The 17484-nt window shown below is 39.9% G+C and overlaps 1 protein-coding gene across 2 annotated transcripts in view; it reads right to left on the minus strand.

Moving 5' to 3' along the window:
- The window catches only part of il17rb (interleukin 17 receptor B), a 28652-nt gene extending 12734 nt beyond the window's left edge, over window positions 1-15918 (minus strand). Inside the window, exons 1-6 of one of the 2 annotated variants that reach the window (XM_079897549.1) lie at window positions 15639-15918; window positions 15545-15563; window positions 14403-14531; window positions 10542-10690; window positions 9998-10124; window positions 260-402 (exon numbers count right to left, since the gene is read on the minus strand). In XM_079897549.1, the coding sequence (XP_079753675.1) occupies window positions 260-402; window positions 9998-10124; window positions 10542-10690; window positions 14403-14531; window positions 15545-15563; window positions 15639-15725 (654 nt within the window). In that variant the 5' untranslated portion in view covers window positions 15726-15918. The remainder of the gene's footprint in view (window positions 1-259; window positions 403-9997; window positions 10125-10541; window positions 10691-14402; window positions 14532-15544; window positions 15564-15638) is intronic. The other variant, XM_079897550.1, reaches the window with a different exon arrangement.
- Between the last annotated feature and the right edge of the window lie 1566 nt (window positions 15919-17484).

Here is a 17484-nt window from a genome sequence, read left to right on the forward strand (position 1 = left end):
AATGACAGAACAGGCAGAAAAAAATGTTTTACTTAATCTGCAGATTTTCTTCTTTACTTGTTTACACTGAACACGTGTGAAAAGAATCTGACAGTAGACTGTCTAAAGAATATAAAAATATTATAAAGATATATTCTCTGAAAACAGCTTTTTATTTCAAAGATTTTTAGATATTTTATTTATTTCCTTATTTTCCTGTGGGTTGCAGTGTTCTTTAAATTAATTTTAGCACAAAATAAAATGTTAAAGAGGAACATACATCTTTTATCTCAGCAGTCTTTAGGGTTTTTGTTGGGTTTTTCAGTTTGATGGTGTGTCTGTCCGCCGCAGAGCTCACATTGAAGGTCACCACTATTTTATCATCATGAAGGACTGAATAAATATGAGCGTTCCATTGGATTTCTGCAGGGAAGTCAATCAACAGTCAGTGTTAATGAATTAAAAGTATTAAAGTGGGGTGTGTGTCAGCCTGCAGTGTTTGTGTTCCAGACATGAACGATTTGTCAAAGAGAGATGTGCTGTGCAATTTTCAGCTTTTTTTTATTTATTTTTTTATTTTATTTTTTATTTAGCACAAACAAGAACAGAAAAGAATAAAACAAATAACTGTTAAAACAATTCATATGGATTGTGCAGGAGAGGTACGAAACCCCCAAGGGCTTATAATGAGACCTCCCCTCTGGTTTTTCCAGTTAATACCACACCAAATTATTATAATAAATAACAACAATCATCACAATAATGGCAGACAATTTAAGACACCACACATACAGAAAATTTTAACAATCACACAAGTGTCTTTTCATTCTTGACTTAAATACTGACAATGATGAGCTGGTTTTAATAAAACCGGGAATAGTATTCCAAAGTGACGGTCCTCTATATTTTAAGAAAAATTGACCAAGAGTTGTATGATAATAGGGAAGGTGAACATTCATTGCTTGTCGTGTTGAATATGAATGCACATCATAGTTAATTAAAAAATAATTTTTAAACACTTTTGGGAGGCTTTGATTTTGAGCCATATATTTATACATAAAGATACATGTTTGATAGATATTTATGCTGAAAATAGATAAAATATTTAATTGCTTAAACAGAGGAGCCGATGGTTCACACCAATTTGATGCTGTTGCCAATCTAACAAACTTTTTTTGGATCAAAAGGATTTTTTGAAGAGAAGAAGGGTAATTACTGGCCCAAACAATGTTACAGTAAGAGATGTAAGGATATAATAGACTATAATAAAGAGTTAAAAGACAGGATTGATTTACCAATGAACAAACTTTTCTTATGATGCCAAGTGACTTCATGATTTTTACGCACACATAATCAATGTGGTTTTTCCATGAAAGTTTTTCATCTAATAATACCCCTAAAAATTTTATTACTGTAACTTGGTTGATTTCAACGTTATTAATAAATAATTTAGCATCTTCTTTTAAATACCTTTTATTTTTATTCCTGAAAACTATATAATTAGATTTTTCTATATTTAATGAAAGTTTGTTCATCTGAAACCACTTTGCGATATACAGTAGAACATCATTAGCTTCATTCATCAAGGAATCAAAGTTTGCATGTGATATAACAACAGTAGTATCATCTGCAAATAGAATGGGCAATGCAGATTCACACATCCAAGCTAGGTCATTTATATAAATGAGAAACAGGAGTGGCCCAAGAATAGATCCCTGAGGTACACCACAACATAACTTAATTCTCCTGGAGGTACTGCCATTTATAAATACATATTGCTCTCTATTAATCAAATAATCCTTAAGCCATTTGAGTACAACATCCCGAAACCCATAACGGTAAAGTTTGGAAATCAGAATTTCATAATCCACTGTATCAAAAGCCTTTGACAAGTCTAAAAATATACCAACTGCAAACATGTTGTTATCCAGAGCTACAGAAATTTTGTCTATGAGTTGTAACAGAGCCATATATGTTGAGTGTTGTTGTCGAAATCCATATTGATGTTTATATAGGATCTCATTGCTATTCAGATGTTTTAGCATTCTTACATATACCAGCTTTTCCAAAACTTTAGAGAAGCAAGGTAAAATGGAGATCGGCCTATAATTATTGAAAAGGCTAGGATCCCCTGCCTTAAATAAAGGTATAACCTTTCCAATCTTCAAATCTTTTGGGACTACCCCACTTTTTAGAGAAAGCATAAGTACATGAGTTAATGGTTCACTAATTGTTAATGCCACTTTTTTAAAAAGTTTTGCTTTAATTTCATCATGACCTGCTGCAGTGTCATTCAGGTTTTTTATAATATCAAACACTTCTCTAGATGTCGGAGGATCAAAATGACCTATTGCAGGAAAGCAACCTATAATTGGGTCGGTTGGACAACCATCTGTATAAACGATTTTTTCAGCAAGATGCCTACCAACATTAGCAAAGTAATCATTAAATCCATTTGCTATATCAAAAGGGTTGACAAAAGAAATACCATCTTTAGTAAAATTAGTTGGAATTTTAACAGAGCCTTTTTTTTTATTAAGTAATTCGTTAATGATATTCCATGTAGATTTTATATTACTAGCAGACTCTTTAAGTTGATATGAATAATAATTTTTCTTAGCTATACGAAGTAGGTGAGTAAATTTATTTTTATATTGTTTGTATGTATCACAGTTATATGGAGTTGGATTTTTAAGAAATTTTCTATATAATTTGTTTTTCTTTATTGAGGACTTCAATAATCCTGAAGAGAACCATGGTTTAGTTTTGTTTGACTTGCCTTTATACTTAACTAGCGGAAAACACTCATGAAATATAGAATTAAATGTTTGAAAAAATAACTGGTAAGCCAATTCAGCATCATGTTGAATATAAATGTCATCCCATGTTGTGTGCTCAATCATGGATTTAAAACGATCTATATTCATTTCACTAAATTTTCGATAGCTTGGTTTATCTGCAGACATTCTTGAGCTACCACTAATTCCTAAATTCAAATTAAATATGGGGAAGTGGTCTGAAATGTCCGTACACAATATTCCTGAATTAGATTCGTAATCAAAAGAGTTTGTAAAAAATATTATCAATCAGGGTGGCAGTTTTGTTTGTCACCCTGGTTGGTTTACATATAAGAGGATGAAAATAGGATGAAAACAATACATTTAAAAAATCAGCTGTTGAAGCATGGCTTTCACTTTGAAAAAGATTGATATTAAAATCACCAAGTAGAAAACATAGTTTACCTTCATCATTAATAACATCCAAAGCAGCAGAAAGTGCAACATTGAAACAATTAACATTACTGTCAGGTGGGCGGTATATACATCCAATAATAACATTTCTTCCGCCAAACTGAGAGCAAGAGAGTATTTCCAAGAACACAGATTCGACATTACTTTCGTCAGAGTTTAGCGTAAGATCCTTCCTTAATATAAACTGAAAATCACTGTGCACAAAAATAACAACTCCACCTCCCACCTTTTCCTTTCTACATGAATGAACAGAATTATATTGAGACATGTTGTAAAAATCTATTATATCATCCTTGACCCATGTTTCTGATAAAGCAATAACAGAAAATGTGTGATTTAAAACAGACAAAAAATGAATTAACTGATCATTATTTTTAGGTAAACTACGTATATTAAGGTGAAATGTAGAAAAAATTTCAGACTTACTTGTGAAATTACCAGATAAACTGCTGAACTCATTTTCACTATAATAATTACAGGAACGAGATTTATTGTGTGCATAATTTAAGTAAAAATGCGTATCTGGGTCACATGAATCAATATTATCCATGTACTTAAATTCATTTAGCTGGTATGGATTGAAAACCCGATCAGAACAATTATACTCAACATCTACATTACTCCCACCTTTTATATTTTCTTCAGAATTTTTCATTGTTATTGACAATGGGTACCCAAGTAGTCAACATTGAATTACTGACTCACTTCTTTAGTCTTTTCAGTCCGTCCTCTGTCTTTGGGAGGTAGGCTGAATGATAAGTTTGTCGTATCGTAAGAATGCTATCTCCCCTCGCTCTCTTGCGGCCTTCATAGCTGGGATGAGTTCTTTGCGTTTTTTCCGAACGGCATCTGAATAGTCCTCGTTAATATACACGGATACATGGATAAAACAAGTGGAAAATCCCACAGATGTACATAAAAGAGAGACCCGAGCCATATCTTGATAACAGAGCTGTGTCTGAAACCACAGTGAAGATGATCTAGTTTAGAGCACTTATTTAATCTTGCATGTTCTCCTCGCGTTTCCTCTTGGTGCTTCAGTTTATCAAGCAATATTTATAGTGTTGTCTGGCACATATGTCAGTGACACAGTGACTTGGTCACACATTTCGATTTGTTCTATTAAGAGGTTGGTTTTGTTCTATTAAAGAGGACCTATTCTGCTTTTCTCCATGCTCGTCTGTGTTTAGTGTGTAATGTTGCTGTGTGATCATGAAAAAGCTCCAGTTATTCTTTATATCAGTGTCAGTGTTTCTGAACCCCCTGAAACGAGTCCATTGTAGTCTTGAGTTTCTTCTGGGAACGAACATGTCACAATATTCCTCATTTAAATAATTCATACGCAAAATAAAGGGGCGGGACATTTCCCAAACACGCTCAAAGTGTTTGACCAATCACAACACACAGCTCCAGCCGACCAATCAGAGCACAGTGTGCTTTTCAGAGGAGGGGCTTCATAGAGCAGTGAAACATCTTTTTTTTTTTTTAAACACAGATTTGAAAACCTGATCAACAAATAAATACATAAACACTGCTAAAGATAATAATGGCGGTATCAAAGATAAGATGATTTATATACACATGATATTACAAGTTTGATTTGCTTTTAGCTATCTTTAATTATATTTCAATAATTTGTACTCTCTCTTAACTCAATTGGTAAAGTATTGCAATAGTTGCCTTCCGAGGAAACTCGCACTGAACTCTCGAGGGAGCCACTTGTGAGGATTGTGAAAAATTACCACGCTCCCGCTTGGCCATCTTTGACAAGATCTTTGGCAGCGCTCATCATGGAGTTCGCAAATGGATTTGACAGGGTATCCTAAGACTGCTGAGGCACTTTCTCAGGAATTCTCTGCCAGTTCCGATGTTCTCCCGCTCAGCTGCTTCTTCCTCACGAGCAGAGAACCCAATGTTTGAGCTGTCTACTTCCAAAGAAGTGGATGTGCTCAGCATCGAGGGCGGGGATTTTGGAGATGACTCGCCACTCCATGTCCCTGGATATGAGGAGCTGGTTGAGGTTGTTTCTCGTGCCGTGGACAGATTAAATATCAGCTGGCCACGTGAAAAGCAGAGAACAACCTCATTGCTGGGTTTTGCCATTTTTTTTCTAGATTTGCACAAAGAGTTGTGTAAATCATGGAAAAAGCCACACTCTTCTCATCTGGCCAATCCCTTGTATTAGACTACAGTAATATTGCTGGGGTGAGAGAGAGTGGCTATGGGATAATGCCTCGGGTGGAAGAGCCTCTGGCCAGCTATCTTTCCCCAATGTTGCGTTATCCCTGAAAACCCCGGAGCTGCCCACCAAACCCTGCCGTGATACATCTTCTTTGGTGGGCAGGGCTTACATGGCTGTGGGTCGGGCTGGTGCCAGTCTGCACACAATGGCAGTACTGCAGGCATACCAGGCCTGGCATCTCGGGATTGAGATGTCATCCTTACCCACATCCAGAGCTTGGGGTTGAGACGCAACACAAAGAAAAGTGTGTTGGCACCAGCCCAAAGAACCACGTTCCTGGGAGTGGTGTGGGATTCGGTCACGATGCGGGCACAATTGTCTCCTACATGGATCGAATCCATCCTGGCCACGGTGACCAGGATAAAGCTAGGCCAAGCCATCACTGTAAAACATTTTCAGAGAGTGTTAGGGCTCATGGCAGCAGCGTCCAACATTCAATTCGGCCTGTTGCACATGAGGCCCCTGCAGTGGTGGTTTTCCCCGAGGGGGAACCCATTTCACATGATCAGGGTTACACACAGATGCCTTCGTTCCCTATCTATGTGGAAAAAAGCTTGGTTTCTGTCCCAAGGCCCCGTGCTGGGAGCGCCATGTCGCCGGAAAGCTGTTTCGACAGACGCCTCCCTCACGGGCTGGGGCGCAGTAATGGACAGGTAATGGCAGGACCATCATTCCTCCTGGCACATAAATTGCCTGGAAATGCTGGCAGTGTTCCGAGCTCTGAGGAGTTTCCTGCCAGACCTCAAAGGTCACCACGTCCTTGTGAGGTAAGACAACATGTCAGCAGCCATATCACCCTGTAGCCCAAGACTGGTTGCCCACTGAAGCTAAGCAGGGCTGAGCCTGGTCAGTACCTGGATGGGAGACCTCCTGAGAAAAACCAGGTTGCTGCTGGAAGAGGTGTTAGTGAGGCCAGCAGGGGGTGCTCACCCTGTGGTCTGTGTGGGTCCTAATGCCCCAGTGTAGTGACGGGGACACTATACTGTCAAAGAGCACCGTCCTTCGGATGAGACGTTAAACCGAGGTCCTGACTCTCTGTGGTCATTAAAAATCCCAGGATGTCCTTCGGAAAAAGAGTAGGGGTGTAACCCCGGCATCCTGGCCAAATTTGCCCCTTGGCCCCTGTCCATCATGGCCTCCTAATCATCCCCATATACTGATTGGCTTCATCACTGTCTCCTCTCCACCAGTGAGCTGGTGTGTGGTGGGCGTTCTGGCGCAATATGGCTGCCGTCGCATCATCCAAGTGGATGCTGCACATTGGTGGTGGTTGAGGAGATTCCCCCATCTATGTAAAGCGCTTTGAGGTCTCAGAAAAAGCACTATATAAATGTAACAAATTATTATTTATTATTAGTGGTGGACTATATAAATCACCAGGGGGGTCTGAGGTCGCGCCCTCTATGCAGACTGGTGCATCAGATCCTCCTGTGGTCCCAGGGGAGACTGTTGTCTCTCAGAACAACATACATCCCAGGGGATCAGAATCAGGGAGCAGACACCCTGTCAAGGCAGGGGCTGAGGCCCGGGGAATGGAGACTTCACCCCAAGGTGGTGAGTCAGTCTACTCCTGGTAGCCCCGTTGTGGCCAGCCCGAGTATGGTTCTCAGACATAATATCGCTCCTAGGGAGGGACCTCCTGACGCAAGCAGAGGGCTCAATATTCACCCTCGGCCAGAGCTGTGGAAACTGTGGGTCTGGCCCCTGAGGGGGCACAGTACCGAGAGGCTGGCCTGTCAGCAGGAGTAGTCGAGACCATACTCAGCTCTAGAGCTCCCTCCACAAGGAAATTGTACGGCCTAAAATGGAATGTTTTCATCGTTTGGTGTCGAGAGCGTGAAGTGGACCCAGTTAACTCAAGGTGTATGTGGCTGCCATTGCGGCTTTCCACGCTCCTCTGGGTGATGGGCCTCTGGAGAGACATCAGCTGGTCGTACGGCTCCTCCGTGGGGCCTGGAGGATGAGACCTGCGACTCAGACCAGAGTTCCCACATGGGACCTGGCAGTGGTTCTCGAAGGGCTGGTCGAGGCCCCCTTCAAACCTCTGGAGTCGGCTGAGGCCAAGAACCTTTCCCTCAAGGTAGCTTTTTTTATTAGCCATTAATAATAAAGTGGAGAGTAGGATATCTTCAGGCACTCTCTATATCTCACCCGTGCCTGGAGTTTGCTCCAGGCGATATTAAGGCTATCTTGCATCCCAGGCCGGGCTATGTGCCTAAAGTGCCTCTAATGTGGCACGGCCTATGGTTCTGCAGGCATTTCATCCTCCACCTCACGTGACGGCAGATGAAGAAAGACTTTATTGGCTCTGCCCTGTCAGAGCTCTCAAGTTTTATGTCCAGAGGTCTTCTCGATGGCGGAGTCACACCAGTTGCTGGTGCGTTTCGGGTCGCCCAGGAAGCGGCTTCCTGCATCCAAACGGACCATCAGTAACTGGATCGTTCAGGCTATCTCTATGGCCTATCAGCTGCGCAGCTTGACTTCACCTTTGACCGTCAGGGCTCATTCAACCAGAGGCATGGCGTCCTCTAGAGCCCTCCTTTCAGGGCCCCGATCCAATAAGTGTGCGATGCAGCAGGATGGGCCACCCCTCATACTTTCATCATATTCTACAGTCTGGACATTCCTTCTACGCCAGGCACTCTAGTGCTCTCGTCCTAAGTGTACCTGTGCGCAGGCAGGGCTCGTTGTGGCATAGTGGGTACTCGTTCCCCAAAGTGTTGTATCGACACAGTGCGAGTTCCCTCGAAAGGGAACCTCTCGGATTACGACTATAACCCTTGTTCCCTGAGAAGGGAACGAGACACTGCGTCCCTTCACCACGCCTTCCTCTGCCTGGGAGCGACTTGCTTCATCACAGAAGCTAACTCTGTTGTGTGCCGGCGTCCCTTTGCAGCTTCCATGTGTGCCGTCAGATGTTACGTCATGATGCAACGGCACTCACGATTGGCTTAGTTTCACTCATGCTTCAGAGGCGCTGCGCTGGGGGCATTCCCCAAAATGTCAAATTTCCTTCTCAGGGAACAAGGGTTACAGTCGTAACTCGAGACGTTTTTCAATAATGATTGGCTCTAACTGAAAAGACCGAAAATCATGAATATATAAATGGAACAGAATAGGGCCCAAAACTGAACCTTGAGGAACTCCAATTTAACACGATTACCGAAACATAAACTTTGCTTCCTGTTTAATAAATATGAATGCATACTGTAACAGTTGACACTCACAAGTGTGAGCTTTGAAAGGAGCACCCTAATGTTTCACAGTATCAAACGCCTTCTTTAAATGCCCTCAGAAAATGCTCCAATTCTAAAAACCTATTCTAATTATCATTGATTTGGTTACACACAATTTCACAGAGTCTGATGTGAGTTTATTGTGAATACTTTTTATTGAATTTAAATTTAAAAGTCATCTAAGTGACAATGTTGAGGAATATATGGTATGGCTTTAAATTCCAATAGTAGCTTCTCTGGTTTCAGGCAGAATTAACATGATGCCGTTCCTTACTGTGACTGAATATGGCTCATATAGTGGGAAGGATCCTGGTCATTTCACCCACGTCGAAGTAATTATAAAGTTAAAATATAATGATTTAATCCCACATTGAGCAATTCCATTTGGTCCTTTCTCGTGTAATGGACTTAATGGCATTAATAAAGGGAATTCTGACTGAGGATGATTTCAAACACAGCTCATACCCAGACAGCAACATAGTGTTGACCCAGATCCGGCCCACATCCGGTACACATGGATTCCACACGGCCCGGATGTGGGCCGGATCTGGGCCGACACTATGTTGCTGTCTGGACTTGATGCCGTCTTAAACATCACAGGTTTTGCACGTCTGAGCACCGGCCTCATCTGTATATTTCAGCTGAAGTAGATCTCAAAATTAAATGTGGAACATAGTGGGTGTCATGATTCTGCCCTCGTGTCCTTGATTTTCTTTAGTCTTGAGGCAGGATCATGACAGACCCGTGTTTTGTGTGCAAGCACATGGCCTTGTGTTTGGGCTGTGTGCTTGTGTTGTCTCGTTCCCTTGCCCCGCCCCTTGTTATCCTCGTTTTGTCATTATTGCTTTACCTGTGTCACCTGTTATGTTATCATTAGTCTCCTATTTAATCCCCTTGTGTTTGCTGTCCTGTGCCGGTTCATTATCATACCTTATTATACATTGTGAAACCTTGTGAGTATCCTGTCAAGAGTATTGTCTAGGGAAAGTTCTGATTCTGTATTTGCTGTTTGTTTATCGTCTAGTTATCTGTCAAATAATAGTCTAGTTTAGTCACTCCTTGTCCTGTCCTTGTTTTGCCCCCTCGTGGGTTTTCTTTTCCCTGTTTTTTGTCCATAAATAAGCTGTGTGTCTGCGCTTGGGTTCATCCTCAAATTCATAACAGTGGGCAGTGGCTCGTAGTTTACAGTTTTAATGTATAATTATAATAAGATGGAGAGGAAATAATCAAACATCACACCACATAGAACAGAGAAGATGAAATGAGTGGCTGTAAGAGATAAAACTCACCTTCTTCGAATCTCTTTATATAAGTGCTGCCTGTTCCAGGATTTGGTGGTGGAAGGTTATAGGCATCGAAGGCATAGTTGGTTGAAGGACAAACGGACACATTTGACACAGTGAAACTGAACCACAGCTGTCAATCAAGAAGAGAGTGAGATTAGGACACACAATCTCTCAGTGCCTCTGTGATGGTGTAGTATTTGCTTCATGGGTGTTTACTGTAATAAAGCTCTAAACTAAAACTGAAATGATGCTCTCGTCTTCAGTCTGTTTTCTGGTCCTTTGAGACAAACTAATTGTGTCATGGCAGATATATGTTCTTGTTTTAAGTGTAATGTCAGCGTTTTAGCGTTTTGTTTTTCAGTAAAATATCTTTTTTATATATATATATATATATATATATATATATATATATATTAAAAAAAATTTCATTGAATTTGTCTAACGAATATACAGTAGTACCATGAATCATTGTTTTCTTTAATCTCTGGCATCTTCCCGATGCTGATATGAAGTGTGTGTGTGTATGTGTGTGTGGTCATATGTTCACCTGTTGTAGGCCAGCGAAGCTGATCTGATCAGAGGAGAACTCAGGCTTGTATCTGCATCTATAACTATAACTATAACTATAACTTGATCCTGGATTATAATTGTCCTCTGTCCATGTGACCCATGTGCCATTGAGACTGCGAATGGTGCCTGAGAACACAAGCGTCAGACAGAGTTTACACAAGTCTTCTGTACAACTCAGTCTATGATCTTTAGTAAACAATTCTTCACTATTAAGATAATGTAATTACAGTAAAATACTTATTAAGTAATTATTATTAAAGGGATAGTTCACTTTGAAATTAAATGTTGGTATGTTTTAGCTTACCTCAAGGGCATCCAAGATGTAGGTGTCTTTGTTTCCGCAGTAGTTTCAATTGTGATATTTATAGGTCAAACCATTCTTGTCTGTCAGTCGTATAATGCAGGTCTATGGTCACTGTCTCAAAGAGCGTCAGTCATATAATGCAGGTCTATGGTCACTATCTCAAAGAGCATGCACAGAGTCCAAATTAAAACAATTCCCCATCGTAAGTACACATTGATGGCCTAAGACACGAAACGAGCGGTTTGTGTGAGAAAACGAACAGTATTTATATCGTTTTTACCTCTTATAACACAGCCACATCCAAGTGATCTGAGGGCGCGGGCGCATCCTGGTGTGTGTCGTGTGCGCAGACTACGCGAGACAAGAACGGTTTGACCTAAAAATATCAAAATTGAAACTACTGCGGAAACAAAGACACCTACATCTTGGATGCCCTTGAGGTAAGCTAAAACATACCAACATTTAATTTCAAAGTGAACTATCCCTTTAAGAACTATTAATCGTCAAAAAAATTATTTTCGAAAAACGATATTTTCCGGTTCCAGAGTTAGGAGCAACACAAACAACAAATACATGATCATTAAAAGTGTTAATAGATTTGTGTGTGTGTGTGTGTGTGTGTGTGTGTGTGTGTGTGTGTGTGTGTGTGTGTGTGTGTGTGTGTGTGTTAAGCATCAGCATCAGCAAAATATCAGCATCATCAGCATGATATAAGAGTGATGTGATCAGCTGTAATTCTGTCAACTGTGGTGTTTATGTTTTCTGTGAATAAGAAGAGTTTCTCATTATCACTGACTCTCAGAAACACACTCTCTCTCTCTCACACACACACACACACACACACACAGAGAGAGAGAGAGACACACAGACACACACACAGAGAGAGAGAGACACACACAGACACGCTCACTAACTCACACACACACACACACACACACACACACACACACACACACACACACACACACACAGAGAGAGAGAGACACACACAGACACACACACACACACACACACACACACACACACACACACACACACACACACACATATCTCTGTCTCATCTGTTATTTCACACCTGAAGTCGAGTGTTATGTTGAAAACACTGATAAGAGCTGAGCTGAACTTCCTCCTCACTGAATCTGAACACATTCTCTACACACACACTACACACACTCTACACACACACTCTACACACACACTCTACACACACTCTACACACACACTCTACACACACACTCTACACACACTCTACACACACTCTACACACACACTCTACACACACACTCTACACACACACTCTACACACACTCTACACACACACTCTACACACACTCTACACACACTCTCTACACACACACTCTACACACACACTCTACACACACTCTACACACACACTCTACACACTCTACACACACACTCTACACACTCTCTACACACACTCTCTACACACACTCTACACACTCTCTACACACACTCTCTACACACACTCTACACACACTCTACACACTCTCTACACACACTCTACACACTCTACACACACACTCTACACACTCTCTACACACACTCTCTACACACACTCTACACACTCTCTACACACACTCTCTACACACACTCTACACACTCTCTACACACACTCTCTACACACACTCTACACACTCTCTACACACACTCTCTACACACACTCTACACACACTCTACACACTCTCTACACACACTCTACACACTCTACACACACACTCTACACACTCTCTACACACACTCTCTACACACACTCTACACACTCTCTACACACACTCTACACACACTCTACACACACACTCTACACACTCTCTACACACACTCTCTACACACACTCTACACACTCTCTACACACACTCTACACACACACTCTACACACTCTCTACACACACACTCTACACACACTCTCTACACACACTCTACACACTCTCTACACACACTCTACACACACACTCTACACACTCTCTACACACACTCTACACACACTCTACACACACTCTACACACACTCTACACACACACACACACACTCTACACACTCTCTACACACACTCTACACACTCTCTACACACACTCTACACACACACTCTACACACTCTCTACACACACTCTACACACACTCTACACACACTCTACACACACTCTACACACACACACACACACTCTACACACACACACACACACACACACACACACACACACACACACACACTCTACACACTTTCTACACACACTCTACACACTCTCTACACACACACTCTACACACTCTCTACACACACACTCTACACACACTCTACACACACACTCTACACACTCTCTACTGTTCCGTGAATAATGAGGAACATTATATGCTGTAATAAGCTGACAGACGTCAAATGTAAGAAGCAAAATATTCAAACCATCAAGCAAACATCTAAAGAAACTTATATAGTACAAAACTTTTAAACACACAAAATACAATTTGCAACAATCACATCTGGTTTTAAAGGGGTGGTTGATTATGATTGGACTTTCCTAACTTTAGTTAGTGTGTAATGTTGCTGTTTGAGCATAAACAACATCTGCAAAGTTACAACACTCAAAGTTCAGAGCAAAGGGAGAGATTTGCTTTTACAGAAATCACTTTTTAAGGACTACAACAAACGGCTGGTAGAGACTACACCACATTCCTCCTGGGTTAGTGACATCACAAACCCTAGAATTTACATAAACCCCGCCCCCTGAACACGCAGTCTATGTTGAGAAGAGGAAGAGTTGTTGTAGTCGAGCACATTTGTGAGTCAGCTCAAACTTTAGCATCCATCTTTTCACGTGCAATGGAAAGTCACTCTGTGTGCATCTCACAACAGTTCATTTACGAGCCATTTATGGATTATCATGAGAGAATATGCTAATTGAAGATAGTTAACTCCACATCAGCAACATAAGTTCATCAACTAACCATTCAGAGACGTCCTGTTGCATTCTACGTGTTGTCACTTCTTCTTGAGTCTCTCCATCTTTGTCTCCGTTTAAACATAAAAGGCAGAACAGTTTCTGTCATTTTAGTGTGTCTGCGTGAGGTAATCGGAGCTGCTAGTACACAGGAGCTCTTGTAGCTCCGCCCTCTGTGCCGGGAGCAGCAGCTCATTTGCATTTAAAGGGCCAGACACAAAATGGTGCGTTTTTGCTAACCCTTCACACACACTCTGGGGACATCAGAGACTTATTTGACATTTTGTGAAAAGGGCATTATACCACCCCTTTAAATGTTAATTAGTATTGGTAAGCTACTACATCAAATACATTTTAATTTCCAGGTTTTGTTTAATGTCCCACAGTTGAGTTAGTCTATTATATTTGGGTTTATTACAATTACAATTTCTTTTGAATTTCAAAAAAAAAAAAAAAAACACACACACACATATCCATCAACAAGAAAAGAGATGTACGACTGATTACAACAACCAGACAGAACTAAATAAAAAATACTTGATTTAAAATGATAGTAATAGTGTAATATGTGCTGTGACTTACTGTCGACATTAATGGCCCATCTTACAGTGAGAGAGGACTGAGATTCGCTCAGTTCTGCAGTCAGAGCATGTACGGGTGAAGGGTTCCGGTCATGATGTCTGGACAGCTCTTCAGGGAGTTCTTTAAACTCTGCAAGTTTTTTAATTTTACAGCATTGAAATGAAAGAAAGAAAGAAAGAAAGAATGTTTGTTCTTGAAAGAAAGAAAGAAAGAAAGAAAGAAAGAAAGAAAGAAAGAAAGAAAGAAAAAATGAAGATAGAAAAAAGAAAGAAAGAAAGAAAGAATGTTTGTTCTTGAAAGAAAGAAAGAAAGAAAGAAAGAAAGAAAGAAAGAAAAAATGAAGATAGAAAAAAGAAAGAAAGAAAGAAAGAATGTTTGTTCTTGAAAGAAAGAAAGAAAGAAAGAAAGAAAGAAAGAAAGAAAAAATGAAGATAGAAAAAAGAAAGAAAGAAAGAAAGAATGTTTGTTCTTGAAAGAAAGAAAGAAAGAAAGAAAGAAAGAAAGAAAGAAAGAAAAAAGAAAGTTTGTTCTTGAAAGAAAGAAAGAAAGAAAGAAAGAAAGAAAGAAAGAAAGAAAAAATGAAGATAGAAAGAAAAAAGAAAGAAAGAAAGAAAGAAAGAAAGAAAGAAAGAAAGAATGTTTGTTCTTGAAAGAAAGAAAGAAAGAAAGAAAGAAAGAAAGAAAGAAAGAAAAAATGAAGATAGAAAAAAGAAAGAAAGAAAGAAAGAAAGAAAGAAAGAAAGAAAGAAAGAAAAAATGAAGATAGAAAGAAAGAAAGAAAGAAAGAAAGAAAGAAAGAAAGAAAGAAAGAAAGAAAGAAAGAAAAAATGAAGATAGAAAGAAAGAAAGAAAGAAAGAAAGAAAGAAAGAAAGAAAGAAAGAAAGAAAGAATGTTTGTTCTTGAAAGAAAGAAAGAAAGAAAGAAAGAAAGAAAGAAAGAAAAAGAAAAAATGAAGATAGAAAAAAGAAAGAAAGAAAGAAAGAAAGAAAAAGAAAGAAAGAAAGAAAGAAAGAAAGAAAGAAAAAGAAAGAAAGAAAGAAAGAAAGAAAGAAAGAAAGAAAGAAAAAGAAAAAATGAAGATAGAAAAAAGAAAGAAAGAAAGAAAGAAAGAAAGAAAGAATGTTTGTTCTTTAGCACTTACCTTGTTGACACGTTGCAACCTGGAATCAATGATTTAGTAAATTACTGATCAGAAGATTTTTAAATGATTTCTGTTATGAGATGATGTCACTTACGATACTGTGAGAAGTGCTGTCAGAAGTTTTCCATTGGATTAATAAAATAAAAGCAGCGATTTCCCTCATGAGGTTCAGAAGATCCATCTCAACAGACTTAAACAATCCAAACAACGATTGTCCAAGATTCTAAGTATTAAAAGGCCTTAATTCAACTGTCTAACTCACGTAGAAAGCTTTATAAAACGCTTCTAACCGACATGTTTCTGCAGCGAATGCCTTCCTCAGTGTGAAAACAAAGCTTGTGTTGAACTGCTTTAGGCTACCTCTTTCCTGAAACACCCACCCACACACACACACACACACATCAGCAGGTTCCCGGCTGCACTCTTGCAATCTCAGATACCTGCACTTTTATCTCACAATTCTGAGAAAAAAGTCAGAATTGCGAGTTTAAATCTGAGATATAAACGTGTTCCTGACCTCAGTAATATGTGGTTTATAACAAAGGCACGACATGTACTCATAAGAGCTGTGGTCTTCTTACAGAGGTTTCAGCGGAGGCTTTTGTTGTAACCAAATGTGGGTGGTTTGTATAAAAGTTTGAGCACTCTATAGCTTACAGATGCTGAAGCAAAAAGTGATAAGTGATCCCTCTTGGGGGGTTTCCACTGTGTGCAGTACCTGGTACTTATTTTAGTTCCACCTCAGTTGAGGTTCTGTGTGTGGTGAGTAACACTGCAGATCACTGATTGGTCAGAGAGAATCGTCATTGTCAGCGTCATCGGATTTACGACACGAGACACCAAAGCTGTGTCCCAGTTCTCCGAGGGTGCTTCTCATTTCCAGGGGCGGCCTTAAGCATCTGGGGGCCCGTAACTAAAATGGGGCCCTGCCCACAAATGTAAACATAATAGAGCAGAAAAAGCAAGGATTCCTGTTGGTTTGCATCATATTATTTTATTACGCGCACTTTCAGCTTCATGAACAGGCAGTTCAACATAGAAATAATCCAACCTTATTTGATTAAAACTATATTCAATTATACAGCGTTTTACGTTGGAATAAGCCTCGCCCTTTCACACAGGGCAACATCACTGCTTAATTGGTTTGCGCAGTATATTTTCAGCTGTCTGGGCTGACTTAAAAAAAAAAAACAGCTCAAACATCCCCTCAACTTGAAGTATTACGGAGCCCGAGAAGTCACCTGTGTGAGTAAAAATAATTTAAAAAAAATCCGTGGCGACGGTTTTGCAATCCGTCCGTCTAGTTTATAAACCTTACTCACGAATTCTCAAACTGTTCCCTCGGTTTAACAAATCGTGCCCACGAGTTTTTAATCCGCGCTCTCAGATTTGTAAACAGTGCCTTCAGTTTTTGCAATCTGTACCCACTAATTCATAAACCGTGCCCACGCTTTCACAATCCGTTCCCACGGGTTTGTAAAATGTACTCACGGATTTGTGGCTCACTCTCATATAGAAGAACACCAGGAGGTACGTTGTTAACGAATCTTATAGTATATTGTTTTATTGTGTATTAAGTGGAACACATCGAATTGTCTTAACTGCGTCTAGCGGGTTTGGGTGAATATACAATTTAATATGAATGGCGTGCATCAAAATCTTTTGTTTATTTGTGATAATCTTAACACTTTCTTAACAGAGAGGGGTTTTCAAACAAGCCGTTCTATTGGCTGGCACTTAGCCCATGAAATGGGACTTCTGCTGTACGCGATGATGTCACAACACCCGCCTCCTCGTGGATTATCTGAAACGCTAACATGGCTTAATGCATTAGACTGATATTAAAAGAAATAAATGATATTATCAATCTCAGTGGAAATGTCAATTTATGGTTTTTCACTGTAAATTATACATTGACATCCAAAAGCTGTAAATTTAAT

Source organism: Squalius cephalus (assembly GCF_949319135.1).
Source record: "Squalius cephalus genome assembly, chromosome: 16".
Lineage (NCBI taxonomy): Eukaryota > Metazoa > Chordata > Actinopteri > Cypriniformes > Leuciscidae > Squalius > Squalius cephalus.